The 19,276-nt window shown below is 41.3% G+C and overlaps 1 protein-coding gene across 2 annotated transcripts in view; it reads left to right on the top strand.

Annotated features, from left to right (window-relative positions):
* SPAG1 (sperm associated antigen 1) overlaps positions 1–19,276 on the top strand; it is a 90,815-nt gene that overhangs the window by 48,349 nt on the left and 23,190 nt on the right. For both annotated transcript variants that reach the window (XM_055432038.2, XM_055432039.2), the window contains 2 exons: positions 15,785–16,177; positions 16,491–16,590. In XM_055432038.2, the coding sequence (XP_055288013.2) occupies positions 15,785–16,177; positions 16,491–16,590 (493 nt within the window). The remainder of the gene's footprint in view (positions 1–15,784; positions 16,178–16,490; positions 16,591–19,276) is intronic.

Raw genomic sequence — 19,276 nt, forward strand, 5'->3', positions numbered from 1 at the left:
CAAGATTGCCAGGAGAAATATCAACAACCTCAGATATGCAAATGATACCACTCTAATGGCAGAAAGCTTAGAGGAACTAAAAAGCCTCTTGATGAAGGTGAAAGAAGAGAGTGAAAAAGCTGGCTTAAAATTCAACATTCAGAAAACAAAGATCATGGCATCCATTCCTATCATTTCTTGGCAAATAGATGGGGAAAAAGTAGAAACAGTGACAGATTTTGTTTTCTTCGACTTCAAAATCACTGCAGAGGGTGACTGTAGCCACGAAACTAAAAGATGCTTGCTCCTTGGATAAAAAGCTATGACAAACCCAGAGAGCATTTTAAAAAGCAGAGACATTACTTTGCTGATAAAGTCCATATAGTCAAAGGTATAGTTTTTCCAATAGTCATGTACGGATGTGAGAACTGGACCATAAGAAAGGCTGAATGCCAAAGAATTGATGCTTTCCAATTGTGGTGCTGGAGAAGACTCTTGAGCATTCCTTGGACAGCATGGAGATCAAACCAGTCAGTCCTAAGGGAAATCAGTCCTGAATGTTCATTGGAAGGACTGATGCTGAAGCTGAAGCTGCAATACTTTGGCTACCTGATGCGAGAAGCCGACTCGTTAGAAAAAGACCCTGATGCTGGGAAAGACTGAGGGCTGATGAAGAAGTGGGCAACAGAGGATGAGATGGTTGGATGGCATCACCAACACAATGGACATGAGTGTGAGCAAACTCTGGGAGACAGTGAAGGACAGGGAAGCCTGGCCTGCTGCAGTTCATGGGGTTGCAAAGAGTCAGACATGACTTAGTGAATGAACAGCAACAAGAAGAAAGTATAGGTTCCATATAGAACAGTCTCTGGGACTCTGTGGGAGAGGGTGAGGGTGGGATGATTTGGGAGAATGGCACTGAAGCATGTATATTATCATATGTGAAATGAATCACCAGTCCAGGTTCGATGCATGATACAGGACGCTCAGGGCTGGTGCACGGGGATGACCTGGAGGGAGGATATGGGGAGAAGAGAGGTGGGGGCGGGGTTCAAGAGGGGGAACACATGTACACCCGGGGCGGATTCATGTCAATGTATGGCAAAACCAACCAATATATTATTGTAAAGTAATTAGCCTCCAATAAAAAAAATGTGATTATATAAAAAAACAACAACAAAGAACCCCAGGCTGAGCATCACTGGGCTATCCTGTGAAAGAAACAGGTAGAATTTGGTGTTTATCCACTCTTGTGCTGATGATGTACCAAGAACTCTTATCAGAGTTTGAACATATGTTGAGAAACAAGTGAGTTAAGGACTAATATTGATTTTTATTTAAAAAATGGGCAGGGGAACTGAATGGACATTTTTCTAAAGAAGACCTTCATTTGGCCAACAAGTACATGAAAAGGTGCTCAATATCACTAATCATCAGGGAAATGGAAAGCCAAACCACAATGAAAACCTCACTCCTGTGTGAATGGCCATCATCAAGAAGACAAGTGTCAGCAAGGATATGGAGAAAAGGGAACTCTTGTACACTGTTGGAGGGAATATAACCACTATGGAAAAGAGTATGGTGGTTCCTCAAAATATTAAACATAGAACTATTTTCAAATTTTTAAGTGAAAAATTAAAAATTATATTTAAAAAAATTTAAAATATGCTTCAGCCATCTCACTTCTGGGTATATGTCCAAAAGAAATGAAATCACTGTCTTGAAGAGATATCCATTGTTCATTGCAGTATTTAGTCCCAATAACCAAGACATGGAAACAATCTTAGTGTCTACCAATGGATGAATAAGTACAGAAAGTGTGATATAAACAGACACAGACACACACACACACACACACACACACATGGACTATTATCCTGCCATAATAAAAAGGAAAATCCTGCCATTTGTAACAACATGGATGGAACTTGAGGATTCTATGCTAAGTGAAGCAAGTCAGAGAAAGATAAATATTGTATGACCTCACTTATGTGTGGAATCTTAAAAAAGCCAAATTCATAATAAGAGAGGCTAGAATGGTGGTTGCCAGGTGCTGAGGGCTGGAGGTATTGGGAGAAGTTGGTTAAGGGGTTTAAACTTCCAGTTATAAGATGAGTAAGTTCTGGGGATTCAGTATACAGCATGATGTCTATAGTTAACAATACCATATTATATACTTGAAAGTTGCTAAGAAAGTAGATCTTAAATATTCTTATTACAAAGAAAAACAGTAGTTCTGCAAGGTGAAGGATGTGTTAAGTAACCCTATTGTGGTAATCATTTTGCAATATATATGTGTATCAAATCACCACACTGTACAACTTAAACTTATATAATGTTTTGTGTCAGTTACATCTCAAAATACTAAAATGCCCTTTCACAATTAGAGATAAACAAGAGAGGGCTAATCAAAAAATTTGTAATACACATGGTGGTGGTTTAGTTGCTGAGTCATGTCCGACTATTGCTACTCCATGGACAATAGCCTGCCAGTAATCCTCTGTCCATGGGATTCTCCAGGCAAGAATACTGGAGTGGGTAACTGTTCCCTTCTCCAGGGGATCTTCCCAACCCAGGAATCAAAACTGGGTCTCCTGTATTGCAGGCAGATTCTTTACCAACTGAGCTACAGGGGAAGCCTGTAACACACATGGTTCCATGATTAAAAATCTGAGTCGGGATTCTTGTAGTGTAATATCGCTGATCCTTGGAAGGAAAGTTATGACCAACCTTGATAATATATTGAAAAGCAGAGACATTACTTTGCCAACAAAGGTCCGTCTAGTCAAGGCTATGGTTTTTCCCGTGGTCATGTATGGATGTGAGAGTTGGACTGTGAAGAAAGCTGATCGCCGAGGAATTGATGCTTTTGAACTGTGGTGTTGGAGAAGACTCTTGAGAGTCCCTTGTACTGCCAGGAGATCCAACCAGTCCATTCTAAGGGAGATCAGTCCTGGGTGTTCATTGGAAGGACTGATGCTAAAGCTGAAGCTGCAATACTTTGGCCACCTCATGCGACGAGTTGACTCACTGGAAAAGACTCTGATGCTGGGAAAGGTTGGGGGCGGGAGGAGAAGGGGACGACGGAGAGTGAGATGGCTGGATGGCATCACCGACTCTGTGGACATGAGTTTGAGTGAACTCCGGGATTTGGTGATGGACAGGGAGGCCTGGCGTGCTGTGATTCATGGGGCCGCGGAGAGTCAGACACGACTGAGCGACTGAACTGAACTGAACTGAATATTGCTGATCAGATTGATATGTTTCTCTCTAAGTTAAGTGGTTATCCCTAAGGTAAGTCCCATAGAGTAGCAGTATTCTCGTTCAGATCTCCAAGCTATCAGAGCTTTAAGAGGACCATTTCTGATCCTGGCATTCATGGCCCTCCATAATCATTTGTAGATTAGGGAATACATACAAATACACAAGATTCAGAGAACAAAAATGTCTTATAGGAAGGATATAAAATTTTAAATTCCCCTTTCTCAGGAAAGCAAATCAGGATTAGGTAGATTAACCTTAATTCACAGCTCAAAGAAACAACTATGGTTTTTTTGCTGGATTCCTCGCCCCCAGCCCCATTCTCCTTATGCAATGAGTCTGTATGAATTTTTTTACTGTTACAATTTAACTGTGTATAAAATTTTAATGCATATTTTCCTATAAAGTCCTATATTTTTTGGTTTTTATATTCATAAAAAATCCCAAGATATATTAAAAAAAAGATTAAGTATATTAAATAGAAGCCCAGTAGCAGTGCTTTGAAGATGAAATAAGAACAATGGAACTATCTTATATTCATTTTTACCAAGTTCCATTGTTAGATAACACGGACAGAGAGGTCCTGGAGGCTTGGACAAGACAGGAGAAATCCAAATAACTTTTAGGAAAATAATGTGAAAGCCCAGAGAGAGGTTATCAAGTTGGAATCTTTGCTGGTGGTTCCACTCCCACCACATTCTAAGAAAGAACCCTCAGTCATTATGGGGTATGATGCAAGGAGCCCTAAAGACCATGGGAAAATGCAGCAATTAGTGTGTTCTAACCTCAGTGATAATGCTGCTCCCCTGCAGGCTCCACCTGGGTTGGCCAGGCCCAGTTCATCCAGACTGAGGTATAACGTAACCAATGGCTTTAATTTAACAGCTGACAGCTACTGAGCACCTACTCTGTGTCAGGTACTGAGATAAGACAGTTGATAGGCTTTCTTCACCTGTCCTCCTAAGGACTCCCAAAGCTGGTTGGTTTCTGGGATTTGAATTCCTGGGCTTTCTCGGAAACGTCCCTATTTTTATTTTCCTTCTCTAGTAGAGGGGGTGTCCCAGTGGTAAAGAATTTGCCTGCCAATGCAGGACACGCATGTTTGATCCCTGAGGTGGGAGGATCCCTTGGAGAAGAAAATCGTGACCCACTCCAGCATTTTTGCCTGGAGAATCCAATGGACAGAGGAGCCCGGAGGGCTACAACCCATGGGGTCGCAGAGTCAGACACGACTGAGCACGCACACAAGTCCCTAGGAGAGAGCATTTAGAAGTGGCCATCAGAGGAAAGTAAGCATTTAGACTCCCTTGCAGTATTGTTGCTTGTTCCCTGCTTAAAAATGAAATATAAGAAAATTAAGGTCATTAACAAATAGAAAGATAAAATATAAATATTTTTCTTATCCTAGAATTGTTGGAATCAGGAGGGTGGGGACTTCAGAGTTAAAAGACACAAAATCATAAAGAAAAAGAATGATTTTGATTATGTAAAAATTAAAAATTATATAAGACAGATACCATAAAAACATTAAAAGGCAAATGACAAGAGAAGTGCAAGGGGTTAATGACATTAAATACGAAGAACTTTTACAAGGCAATAAGACCAAATTAAAGAGCCTAGTACCAAAATGAACAAAACGTGTGTGTGTGTGTGTGTGCATGTGCACGCGCGTGCTCAGTCGCTCAGTCATGTCCAATTATTTGTGACCCCATGGACTGTGGCCCACCAGGCTCCTCTCTCCACAAAGCATATAAGTAGATAAATTACTATTGAAGAAATTAAATGATCAATACATTTTGTATTGCTAATAAAAAGATGAAAATTAGATTCTTTTTTCCTCTCCCATCCAATTAACCAGGATAGAAAAAAAGTATTCTTTGTTGTCAAGGGTAAGATAAAATTTATATCTCAATTTAAAAAATAATTGAGATATAATTCCTGTATCATAAAATTCATCCTTTACAAATTCACTGGATTTTTAGTATACTCACAAGGTTGTACAACCATCCCGATTGTCTAATTTTAAAACATTTTATCATCACAAAAAGAAATCCCATACCCATTAGCAATAAGTCCTGTCTCCCTTTCCCCCTGGCAACTACTAATCAACTTTCTGTCTTATGGATTTGCCTGTCCTGAACATCTCATGTAATGGAATCATGCAGTATGTGGCCTTTGGTGTCTGGCTTCACTCATGTTAACATGATGTTTTCAGGGTTCATCCATGTTGCAATATGTATCGGTATTTCATTCTTTGCTTTTCCCCTTTCAGTTTTATTGAGATATAATTGACATCAGCACTGTATACAGTTTGTGTACAGCATAATGATTGACATCTATTCCATGAAATGATTAGCACAATAAGCTTAGAAAGCATCCATCATCTCATATGGTAATGACATTTTTTAAATAGAAACATTTTTTCCTTATGATGAGAACTCTTAGAACTGTTGTTCTCTTAACAGCTTTCATATAAAACAGTGTGAATTATGTTTATCATGTTGTACATTACATCCCTCAGTTCAGTTCAGTTCAGTCGCTCAGTCGTGTCCAACTCTCTGCGACCCCATGAATCACAGCACGCCAGGCCTCCCTGTCCATCACCAACTCCCGGAGTTCATTCAAACTCATGTCCATCGAGTTGGTGATGCCATCCAGCCATCTCATTCTCGGTGGTCCCCGTCTCCTCCCACCCCCAATCCCTCCCAGCATCAGACTCTTTTCCAGTGAGTCAACTCGTCGCATGAGGTGGCCAAAGTATTGGAGTTTCAGCTTTAGCATCAGTCCTTCCAATGAACACAAAGGACTGATCTCCTTTACAATGGACTGGTTGGATCTCCTTGCAGTCCAAGTACTTACTTATCTCATAACTGGACGTCTGACTGCCTTCATCCAGTTCCCCCTCCCCTCATTCCCCACCTCTGGTAACCACAGATCTGATCTTTTTTCTATTTAATGTGCATTTGTTTGTTTGGTTTTGAAGTATAATTGACTGACAACATGTTATACAACTTAGCAAGTTCATCAGTCAGTTCAGTTCAGGCACTCAGTCGTGTCTGACTCTTTGCGAGTTCATGTTTCTATACATTTCAAAATGATCACCACAATCAGTCTAGCAATGATCTGTCACCATGTGAAGGTATTACATAATTGTTGACTATATTCCCCATACTGTACATTTCATAACTGTGACTCATTTATTTTTGCAACTGGAGTCTGCATCTCTTAATCTTCCTCAGAAAATCTCCTCCCCTCAGCCCTTTTGCCTCCAGCAACCACCTGTTTGTTCTCTGTATCTATGACTCTGTTTTGTTATGTTTATTCATTTGCCTTGTTTTTATATTCCACATGTAAGTGAAATCATACATTATTTGTTTTTCTCTGACTTATTTCACCTAGCATAATACCCTGTACATTTATCTATGTTGTCACAAGTGTCAAGATTTCATTTTTTATGACCAAGTAGTATAATATTTCATTATAAATATATATATATATACACACACACATGCTAAGTGTGTGCCAAGTCACTTCAGTTGTGTCTGACTCTTTGTGACCCTATGGACTGTAGCCTGCCAGGCTCCTCTGTCCATGGGGTTCTCCTGGCAAGAATACTGGAGTGTGTGTTTATATATAAATAAATTACATCTTCTTTATCTGTCCATCTATTACTGGGCACTTAGGTTGCTTCCATATCTTGGCTATTGTAAATAACACAGAGAGGTGTATTTATCTTTCCTAATTAGTGTTTTTGTTTTCTTCAGACAAATACCCAGGAGTGGAATTGTTAGACGGTATGATAGTTCTCTTTTTAATTTTTTGAGGACCTTCCATACTGTTCTCCATACTTGCTATACCAGTTCACATTTCTACCAAGAGTGCTCAAGGATTATACTTTCTCCACATCTTTGTTAACACTTAATTGTTGTCTTTTTGATAATAGCCATTCTGACAGGTGTGAGGTGATAGATCATTTTTTTAATCTCTCATGATTAGTAGTGTTGAGCATCTTTTCATGTACCTATTGGCCATCTGTATGTTTTCTTGGGAAAAATGTTTATTCATATCCCATGTCCATTTTTAAACCAAGCTGTTTGTTTTTTTGCTGTCGAGTCATATGAGTAGTTTATATATGGATACTAACTCCTTATCAGATATATTGTTTATAGATATCTTCGATTCACTAGGTGGCCTTTTCAGTTTTTCATAGTTTGCTGTGCAAAAGTTCTTTAGCTTGATGTAGTCCCATTTGTTTGTTTTTCCTTTTATTTCCCTTGTCTGAGTAGACATATCCAAAAAAATATTACTAAGACCAATGTTATAGTACTTCACTCCTTTATAATGGACAAATATTCCATTGCATGGATAATATCACATTTTCTTTTTTCATTGATCAGTTGATGAACATTTGGGTTTTTCCACTTTGCGGCTATTATGAATAATGCTTCTATGAGCATTCATGTACAGGAATTTTTGGTTTGTATCTATGCATGTACATATGTTTATAATTTGGGGAGTTATAAACTTAAGAGTGGAATACTGGGTTATATGGAAACTGTATGTTTACCTTCTAGAGGAACTGAAAGACTGTTTTCCAAAGTGGCTACACCATTTTATAGTCTCACTAGCAATATATAAGGATTCCAATTCCTCCACATTCTTGCAAACAGTTGTTATAGTTCACCACTTTGAGTATAACCATCGCATGGGGTGTAAAGTGGTAATTCCTTATGGTTTTGATTTGTATTTCCCTCAAAAAGCTAAGATCATGACATCTAGTCCCATCACTTCATGGCAAATAGATGGGGAAAAAGTGGAAACAGTGACAGGTATTATTTTGAGGTGGGGGCTCCAGAATCACTGTGGACAGTGACTGCGGCCATGAAATTAAAAAAGACACTTGCTCCTTGGAAGAAAAGCTATGACAAAGCTAGACAGGGTATTAAAAAGCAGAGATATCACTTTGCCGACCATGGTCTGTATAGTGAAAGCCATGGTTTTTCCAGTAGTCATGTACGGATGCGAGAGTTGGACCATAAAGAAGGCTGAGCACCAAAGAATTGATGCTTTCAAACTGTGGTGCTGGACAAAACTTTTGACATGGACACACTCTTGGACAGCGTGGAGATCAAACCAGTCAATTCGAAAGAAAATCAACCCTGAATATTCATTGGAAAGACTGATGCTGAAGCTGAAGTTCCAATACATTGGCTACCTGTTGGGAAGAGCCAACTCATTGGAAAAGACCCTGATGCTGGAAAAGATTGAGGGCAGGAGGAGAAGGGGGCGACAGGATGAGATGGTTGGATGGCATCACCGACTCAGTGGACATGAGTTTGAGCAAACTCCAGGAGATAGTGAAAGACAGGGAAGCCTGGCGTGCTGTGGTCCAAGGAGCCAAAGAGAGTCAGACACGACTCAGCGACCGAACAACAACAACAACGACTTATTGTGTTGATCGTTTTCCGTGTGTTTATTAGCCATTTGTGTGTCTTCTTTGGAGAAACGTTTATTCAAGTCATTTGCCCATTTTGAAGGTTGTCTTTTTATTGTTTCACTTTAAGTGTTATTTATATATTCTGAATACTAGACCCTTATCAGATACTTGATTAGCATATTTCTTCCATTCCACAGGTTTTTAAACTTTCTTGATAATATCAGTTGAGGCACAAAAGTTTGGTGTCGTATACAAAAATCGACTGTTAAATCCAAGGTCATGTAGATTTACTCCTATGTTTTCTTCTAAGAGTTCTAGGGTTTTAGCTCTTATTTTTAGGTCATTGATTTATTTTGATTAATTCATATAAGAAGGAGTCCAACTTAGCTTTGGTTTTTTGGGAGGTTTTGTTATTGTTTGACATGTAGAAATCTAGTTATCCTAACATCATTTGTTAAAAAAAAAACAAAAAAACTATTCTTTCCTTATTGAATGGACTTGGCATCTTTGTCAGAAATCAGTTGGCTATACCCACACACTTATGGTCAATTAATCTACAACAAAAAAGGCAAGAATATATAATGGAGAAAAGACAGTCTCTCCAATAAGTGGTACTGGGAAGACTGGACAGTTCCAAGTAAAAGAATGAAATTAGAACATTTTCTAACACCATATACAAAAGTAAACTCAAAATGGATTAAAGACCTAAATGTAGGACCAGAAACCATAAAACTCCTGAAGAAAACTTAGAAAAAATATTCTGTGACATAAATTGTATTTTTTCTTTTTTGGATCTGTCTCCTAAGTCAAAGGAAACAAAAGCAAAAATAAACAAATGGGACCATATTGAACAGCAAAGGAAATCACCAGCAAAACAAAAAGACAATCTACTGAATGGGAGAATGTATTTGCAAATGATATGATCAATAGAGATTAATATCCCACATATGTAAACAGTGCTAACTTGCTCTGTCAAAACAAATCACTCAATTAGAAAATGGGCAGAACACCTGAATAGACATTTTTCCAAAGTAGATATATAAATAGCCAACTGGCACAGGAAAAGATGGTCAACATCATTAATCATCAGAGAAATACACATCAAAACCACACTGAGCTATCACCTCACATCTGTCAAAGTGGCCAGCATCAAAAAGACCACAAATAACAGATGTTGGCAAGGATGTGGAGAAAATGTAACCCTTGTGCAGTGTTGCTGGGAACATAAATTGGTGCATGCAGCCACTGTGGCAAACAACATGGCAGTTTCTCAATAAACTAAAAATAGAGCTACCATATGATCCAGCAGTTCTACTCCAGGGTATATAGTCAAATAAAACAAAAGACTAATTTGAAAAGATGCATGCACCCCAATGTTCATAGCAGCATTATTTACAATAGCCAAGATATGCAAGCAGCCTGTGTCCATCAGCAGATGAATGGATAAAGAAAATATGCTATTCACACACACACTGGATTACTACTCCGTCTTAAAAAAGAGTGAAATTTTGTCATTTGCAACATCATGTGGATGGAATTGGAGGGTATTATGCTTAGTGAAGTAAGTCAGAGAAAGACAAATACTGTATGATAAAGCTTATATGTGAAATCTAAAAAATAAAATAAGCTAGTTCAGTTCAGTCGCTCAGTTGTGTCCGACTCTCCGTGACCCCATGAATCACAGCACGCCAGGCCTCCCTGTCCATCACCAACTCCCGGAGTTCACTCAAACTCATGTCCACAGAGTCAGTGATGCCATCCAGCCATCTCATTCTCGGTTGTCCTCTTCTCCTCCCACCCCCAACCTTTCCCAGCATCAGAGTCTTTTCCAGTGAGTCAACTCGTTGCATGAGGTGGCCAAAGTATTGGAGTTTCAGCTTTAGCATCAGTCCTTCCAATGAACACCCAGGATTGATCTCCCTTAGTGGATATAACAAAAAAGAAACAGACTCACAGAGAACAAACTAGTGGTTACCAGAGGGGAAAGGGAGGGGAGGGGCATGCTCAGGGGGTCAAATTAAGTGGTACAAACTATTATGTATAAATTAAATAAGCTACAAGGATTTATTATACAGCACAGGGAATATAGTCAATGTTTTATAATAACTATAAATGGAGTCTAACCTTTAAAAATTGTGAATCATTATTTTGTATACCTAAAACTTATATAATACTATCAACTATACCACACACACACTCACAAAACCCCACCTGATTGATTGATGGACTGACTGATGTGGTCCAAAGCTGTGGTTTTCAGAGGTTTCGTTGTACTATCACATTGATTTCCATTTGATAAAAATTAAAACATATGTTACCCTAAAAACATCACATGGCCATCGATATATGGGCTTGCTTCTGAACTGTTTCATTGATCTACATGTCTGTCGCTGTATCAGCATGACACTGTTTTGATTACTGTAGCTTTGCATGAGTTTTTAAATCTGAAGTGTAAGTCATCTGATTCTGTTCTTTTTCAAGACTGTTTTGGCTATTCAAGGCAATGGTTTTTCCTGTTGTCATGTATGGATGTGAGAGTTGGACTGTGAAGAAGGCTGATCGCCGAAGAATCGATGCTTTTGAACTGTGGTGTTGGAGAAGACTCTTGAGAGTCCCTTATACTGCAAGGAGATCCAACCAGTCCATTCTAAAGGAGATCAATCCTGGATGTTCATTGGAGGGACTGATGCTAAAGCTGAAACTGCAATACTTTGGCCACCTCATGCGACGAGTTGACTCACTGGAAAAGACTCTGATGCTGGGAAAGGTTGGGGGCGGGAGGAGAAGGGGACGACGGAGAATGAGATGGCTGGATGGCGTCACCGATTCTGTGGACATGAGTTTGAGTGTACTCCGGGAGTTGGTGATGGACAGGGAGGCCTGGCGTGCTGTGATTCATGGGGTCGCGGAGAGTCAGACACGACTGAGCGACTGAACTGAACTGACTGAGGCCTCTTGAAATTCCATACAAAGTGAAGGATCAGCTCTTCGATTTCTGCCAAAACAGTTATGGATTTTTGATAGGGATTTTGTTGAATCTGTAGACTGCTTTGTATAGTATTGATATTTTAACAAAAGTAAGTCTTTCTATCCATTATGAAGAGATATCTTTCCATTTAATTTCTTTCAGCAATATTTATCCAAGTCCCATTGACTTGGTTAAAATTGCCTTAATATTTTACTTCTTTGAATACTATTGTAAATGGAATTGTTTTTGTAATTTCTTTTCATAAGTTTTCATTGCTAGTTTATAAAAATAACAGATTTTTATATGTTGATCCAAGGAGAGATGAGAAAGCCTTCTTAAGTGAACAACGCAAAGAAATAGAGGAAAACAGTAGAATAGGGAAGACTAGAGACCTCTTCAAGAAAAATAGAGATACCAAGGGAACATTTCATGCAAAGATGGGCACAAAAGAGGACAGAAATGGTATGGACCTAACAGAAGCGGAAGATATTAGGAAGAGGTGGCAAGAATACACAGAACTGTACAAAAAAGATCCTAATGACCCGGACAACCACGATGGTGTGATCACACACCTAGAGCCAGAAGACATCCTGGAGTGTGAAGTCAAGTGGGCTTTATTACTATGAATAAAGCTAGTGGAGGTGACGGAGTTCCAGTTGAGCTGTTTGAAATCCTAAAGATGATGCTGTGAAAGTGCTGCACTCAAGTGCCAGCAAATTTGGAAAACTCAACAGTGGCCACAGGATTGGAAAAGGTCACTTTTCATTCCAATCCCAAAGAAAGGCCAATGCCAAAGAATGTTGAAATTACTGTACAGTTGCACTCATTTCACGTGCTAGCAAGATTATGCTCAAAATCCTTCAAGCTTGGCATCAATAGTATGTGAACATTTCCAGATGTTCAAGCTGGATTTAGAAAAGGCAGAGGAGCCAGAGATCAAATTGCCAAGATCCGTTGGATCACTGAAAAAGTAAGGGAATTTCAGAAAAATATTACTTCTGCTTCATTGACTATGCTAAAGCCTTTGACTATGTGGATCACAACAAAATGTGGAAAATTCTGAATAAGATGGGAATACCTGTCTCCTGAGAAATCTATATGCAGGTCAAGAAGCAACAATTCGAACTGGACATGGAACAACTGATTTGTTCAGAATTGGGAAAGGAGTACTACAAGGCTGTATATTGTCACCCTGCTTATTTAACTTATATGCAGAGTACATCATGAGGAACACTGGGCTGGAAGAAGCACAGCTGGAATCAAGATTGCCCGGAGAAATAACAATAACCTCAGATATGCAGATGACACCAGCCTTAAGGCAGGAAGAGAAGAGGAACTAAAGAGCCTCTTGATGAAAGTGAAAGAGGAGAGTGAAAAAGCTGGCTTGAAACTCAGCATTCAGAAAATGATTCCGGTTCATTTCAGAAAACAATCGGAAAACTCAACATTCAAAAAACTCCAGGGGATAGAGGACAGGGAAGCCTGGTGTGCTGTAGTCCATGGGGTGAAAAAGAGTCAAACACTACTGAGCGCCTAAACAACAACTTATACCCTGAAATTGCTGAATTTTCTTATTAACTCTAGTGGTTTGTGTGTGTACGTGTGTTATGTAAATATATAATCCCAAAGAATCTATCTGAAGATAATCATTTTATCTTTGAATAGAGATAGTTTTACTTTTTCCTTTCCAGTATGGATGCCTTTTCTTTCTTTTTCTTGTCTCAACTGACCAGGTTACAACTTCCAGTATAATGCTGAGTAGCTACAGTGAAAACAGTATCTTCAGGGGAAAGCTTTTAGGGTTTCACTACTGAATATGATCTTAGCTGTGAGCTTTTCATTAATGTACTTAATCATGTTGGGAAGTTTTACTTCTTCATTTTTTGAGTTTTTTTTTTTTTTTTTAATCATGAAAGAGTATTGGATTTTGTCAAGTTCCTTTTCAGTATCAGCTATGGTCATATGATTTTTCCCCCATGTTCTAGTAATGGCAGGTATTGAATAGATTGATTTTTCTACTGTTGAAATACTCTTCCATTCCTGAGATAAATCCCATTGGTCATGATGCATAATGCTTTTAATATGCTATTGGATTCAGTTTGCTAGTATTTCATTGAGAATTTTTCTATCTACCAGCTACCCTAAACCACCGCACGACCCAAGGCTACTGAAGTCTTTGTGGTTTTTAGACGTGATGGTTTCCTTCAGTCTTTATGCAGTGAGAACTGCTGGTCATTCCTTCCTTTGATAGTTGTTATGTTGACTACCTTGTCTCTGAAATACTCTTTCCTCTTGGTTTCTGAAGCAGTACACCTTCCCGTTTTTTTCATCTCATTCCTAGATGGTTCTCCACTTCCACTGGCGATTCTGATCATCTTTTTAAGTGTTTTATTTCTCAGGGATCCTTGGGAAGATCTCAGTGACTCCCTCCACACCCACCAAACTTCGATGATTGTTTTTATGCTCGCAATTCCCAAGTCAGTGTCTTCCAGAAAAAGCCTCCTCTGATCTATATTTGGAGCCATCTTCTGAACAACTCCTCTGGAATGTCTTCCAGGAAGCTAAATAGCCCCCAGGACTGACAGGTCTTTCGTGTTTGGACCTCTGCTTACCTGTGCAGGGAAATTTCAGGGGCATTTCAATCTTAAGGAAAGAGGTACAGCATTCATTTCATTTCCTCTGGATCCTGAATCCCAGTTACGTTGGTTTCTAGCTCTTCATGCTTGAGAGAATTCCTTAGCCTTCTCCTTGTGCCTCTCTTCATTTGTAATGTGGGGATAATACTTGGTATGAAGATTAATGATAATGAAGAATGCTTATGTATGTAAAGGTCCTGACTCATATTAAGTTCTAAATAAATAGCAGCTATTTAGTAAAAGTATTGGTCAGACATGAGGGGATGACACACAAGGGAACAGAAAACAATACTAGCTGCTCATTATTTCTGCTGACACTGATTTATGCTTCCATCCATTTTTATTCTGGGTGGAACCTGAGCAGCAAATACTAGATGAAGAGTACTAGAGCCTTGCTCCAATAATTCTACTGAGTTCAATCTAGGGATTTATCACTATTACAAGGTCATCTTTTGTTTTAACAATTAAGCCTCTTTTGGTTAGTGATCCAAAACTGAATGTCATTCTGTATAGAAAACTCTATTAATTAGTGTGCTTTTATACATTCATTGCTTGCCTTAAGGTGACCGTCATCTGTCCACTGATTTTCATTTATGTACTTGTGGCTTTCTGTGTCATCTGTGCTTCAGATTCTGGCTTTACCATTCACGAAACAGAATGGGAAATACATTCATTAAAAATTAGATTAGAATTTGTTACAAGAGGAAGTTGGGAAGTCTCTGCAGTCAGTGCTTTGAAATGATGAATTGCTTTGTTTTAAATATTTAGACACCCATCAATGAAACATTTATATGTTATTTTCACAGTTAAAAATCAGTTCAATAATCAATTATTAAAGCTTCGATAAATACTTGAAATCTTTCAATCAGGATCAGAGGAATTTTTAACTTGGAGTAAAGTACTGTAATGGAAATTTTACTGACTTTTTAAGGTTCACTTTAAAAACTAGGTGCCTGTTTTATGCGAGTTCTTCGCTAAAATCATTTTTAAATGCCTTAAAAATCACTTGGACTTGATAATTTGAAAAATTTATCTTCTCCCAGTTCTTTAACAGAAGGAAAAAGTGCCCTAACTTGGAGTGCAGTTGTTGTATTCAAGTCTTAGTAACTTCATTCATTCATTCATTTGTAAATTGTTAAGCGGAAGAAAAGTAGAAATTTTGTAAGGTCTACCTCGACACGTACGCTCTGATGAAGGGAATGAGTTTTGAAATGCCAGTTTTCACATCCCAAGCTCTTCGGCGTTCGAAGAGTTAAATCCGGGCTTGACTTCAGTCCTCAGCCCGGGAAGCCGCCCGGGTCCCCAGGAGCGCGGCCTCCCGCGCTCAACCCCCGGGGCGGACCGGCCCCCTGCGGCGCCGGAACTGCCCGGCTCCGGGCGAGGGGCGGGCCGGCTCCGCCCGGCTTCGCCCGCGACCCCGCCCCCGCGCCGGCACCGCCGCGGCCCCGGCGGGAGCTGCTCCCGGTGATGCAAACAGTCACTTCCCGCATCCACTCCCCACAGAGGCCGCGGAGCCGGCGGGAGCCGGGCGCGCCGCCGAGCCGCGCGCCATGGGCAACATCCAGAAGAAGCTGACGCGCAGGAGCGAGGGCGGCAAGCGGCCGGAGAGGGGCGCGCCGCGGCGGGGCCGGGCGCCTGGGGCCGGCGCGGACAAGCGGGACAGACCGCGGGCCCCGGCCCCGGCGGGCGGCGCCAACGGGCAGCCGGGCGGCAGGCGGGGCGCCGGGGAGCCCGCGGCCGGCGCGGCCCCGGGACCCGACGCGGCCCCGCCCGTGCCCGCCGCCCCGGTGGGCCCCGCCGCCCTGAAGACCCAGGGCAACGAGCTCTTTCAGCATGGGCAGTTCTCCGAGGCGGCGCTCAAGTACTCGGCGGCGATCGCGCAGCTGGAGCCCGCAGGTGAGTGAGCTGCGCCCGGCGGTGTCCCCGGCCCCTTGCGAATGACAGGCGCCCGCTGCGTGCGTTCCCTTCCCGGGAACCGAGGGCAGGGCGGATGCGGCCGAACCTCGGGGCGCGCCGCGTGTGCCCGGGGCGGGGCGCGTGGGCAGCTGCGGGTCACGGGCTTGGCCTCCGGCCGGCGCGGCCACCGGCAGCCGCTCGCAGCTGCGTTAGCCGCGGGTGCAGGACCGCGGTGCCGCGGGAGACCTCAGTCTATTGCTGAACTGTGATTCCGCCAATGGGTTGTAACCATTTAATTAAATGTGATTTTTAGGAAGTGGAAGTGAAGCCGATCTCAGTATCTTATATTCAAATAGAGCAGCATGTTACCTCAAAGACGGAAACTGCAGTGGCTGTATTCAGGATTGTAACAGGTAACCTGCCCGTTTTTCAGCTTTGTCAACAGATTATCATTTCAGTGGGATGAATGCAGTATTTAATACCCTTCTAACGTTTCTGCGTAAATCTGATTAAGACATTGAAGGTGCGTTAATTGGTTAACACATAAAGCTCATACATCCTTTTACATATATGAAGACAATTATAGAAGATGTTTTGTGCCAACTTTTTTTATTTGTTAGCTACCACCTTAATCATACTCTTTCCACATCGATCCGAGTATTGGAGAAGCCAATGTCTCTGCCTCCTCCAATCCACTATGGCATCAGGGTGACTTTTCCTGAAGCATTATTTTGTGCGGACTGTTTCAGCCTGTGTTCAGTTGCCCAGTATGCTCTTGCAGATCATTATAATCTCTGCTTCCCTGGTGGCTCAGGCGGTGAAGAATCTGCCCGCAATGCCGGCGACCTGGGTTGGATCCCTGAGTCGGGAAGATCCCCTGGAGAAGGGAATGGCCACCCACTCCCCTATTCTTGCCTGAAGAATTCCATGGACAGAGGATCCTGGTGGGCTACAGTCCATGGGTTCACAAAGAGTCAGACACTACTGAGTGACTAACATTTTGTCACCACACTGCACCCTGCGCCCCCACCCCCAACAAGCTTTCTGCTCTCCTTTGGTCTATATGTGTAATGCCCTCTGCACAACTTTGCTTCAGGGATCTTTCCTCAGCTTCCCCCTCCTCTCCACTTTCCTTGTCACCTCAGACTTCTGGTCTTCTGCATGGCTGTGACGCTTGACTGTCACCCTCTGCATAGGAATTTAAACTCTGAGGCTGAGGTCAGGAATCGCGTGTGCATCCCTCAAGCACAGTAGTCACCCATGGTACTCAACAAGTTACATACTGAGATAGATGAATATATTTACATAAATAAAAAGTATCTTTTAAAATTTTTTAACCATTAAATATTAAGCCTGCTTGAGGAGCCCTTTGGAAAGAAGTTACTATTTATTGCTGTTCAGTCACTAAGTCGTGTCCGATTCTTTGAGACCCCATGAACTGCAGCACGCCAGGCTTTCCTGTCCTTCACTATCTCTCACAGCCTGCTCAAAATCATGTCCCTTGAGTCGATGATGTCATCCAATCATCTCATCTTCTGTTGCCCCCTTCTCCTCTTGCCCTCAGTCTTTCCCAGCATCAGGATCTTTTCCAGTGAGTTGGCTCTTTGCATCAGGTGCTTCCAATGAATATTCAGAGTTGATTTCCTTTAGGATTGACTGGTTTGATGTCTGTGCTGCCCAGGGGCCTCTCAAGAGTCTTCTCTAGCGCCACAGTTTGAAAGCATCAGTTCTTTGGCACTCAGCTTTCTTTATGGTCCAACTATCACATCCGTACATGACTACTGGAAAAACCATAGCTTTGACTATATGGACCTTTGTGGGCAAAGTGATGTCTCTGCTTTTTAATACATTGTCTAGGTTTGTCATAGTGTTTCTTCCAAGGAGCAAGCATCTTTTAATTTCATGGCAGCAGTCACCATCCGCAGTGATTTTGGAGCCCAAGAAAATGAAATCTTTCACTGTTCCCATTTTTTCTCCATCTGTTTGCCATGAAGTGATAGAGCCAGATGCCGTGATCTTTTTTGAATGTTGAGTTTTAAGCCAGCTTTTTCACTCTCTTCTTCCACCTTAATCAAAAAGCTCTTTAGTTCCTCTTTGCTTTCTGCCATTAATGTGTTACTGTTATTGCATCTAAAAAGTAAAAGGCTGCATGTACTGGTGTAACCTTCACAGTCTTGATTTACTCCTGTTGTGTGGTATAATTATTAGTATTACTCCCTTTCACTCTTAGAAGCCGTAGTTTGGACAGTGGCATACATGGACACCTTAATTATAAGGTGAACAACTTTTTTTTATTGACAGTATCAGTTTACATATGTGGGTAAAAACTTGCTGGTATCTGTGCCTGCAGTTTAAAAAGAAAGCTGTGAGCTGCTTATATTTTTTGCCAGTTTTACATATTCAAATTTAAAATAAATAATATTTATATTCACTTTGGAGAAGACTCTTGAGAGTCCCTTGGACTGCAAGGAGATCCAACCAGTCCATTACAGGGAGGCCCGGCGTGCTGTGATTCATGGGGTTGCGGAGAGTCAGACACGACTGAACTGAACTGGTCTGTCTCTAGACATCATCAACGGTTGTGCTGCTGCTGCTGCTGCTAAGTCACTTCAAGTCGTGTCCGACTCTGTGTGACCCCATAGACGGAAGCCCACCAGGCTCCCTCGTCCCTGGGATTCTCCAGGCAAGAACACTGGAGTGGGTTGCCATTTCCTTCTCCAACGGTTGTGCTAGCTCACAACATTTTCAGGATTTCAGGAGTTGGCTGAAGTCAAGTTGGTAGTTGAAATCTGACATGATTGGAGTACTACTAATACTATGAAAATTGGCAAATGCCACAAATCTGGGTCTTTTTTCTCAGGAGAGCCAGCTGTTAAAGGTTTGCCACTGCCCATAACTAACAACAAGACCAAGTAGATTTGCATAGTATCAGGCACCTTGCGATTTGCAGCTGAGAACCTTTCAGTTAAAGTGTCTGTTGCCTAATTCATTACCCTTCAGACTTGTCTCAGGTCTTCCTTCAGTGAATTCAGTACTCCGGTTAAAAAACAGTGGACTTACTTTATCCTTAAGTGAGGTGGTGTACGTGAGATATGGTGT

This window comes from Moschus berezovskii, chromosome 16 (assembly GCF_049115385.1).
Source record: "Moschus berezovskii isolate FMDL1 chromosome 16, NW_MosBer_1.0, whole genome shotgun sequence".
NCBI classification, from domain to species: domain Eukaryota; kingdom Metazoa; phylum Chordata; class Mammalia; order Artiodactyla; family Moschidae; genus Moschus; species Moschus berezovskii.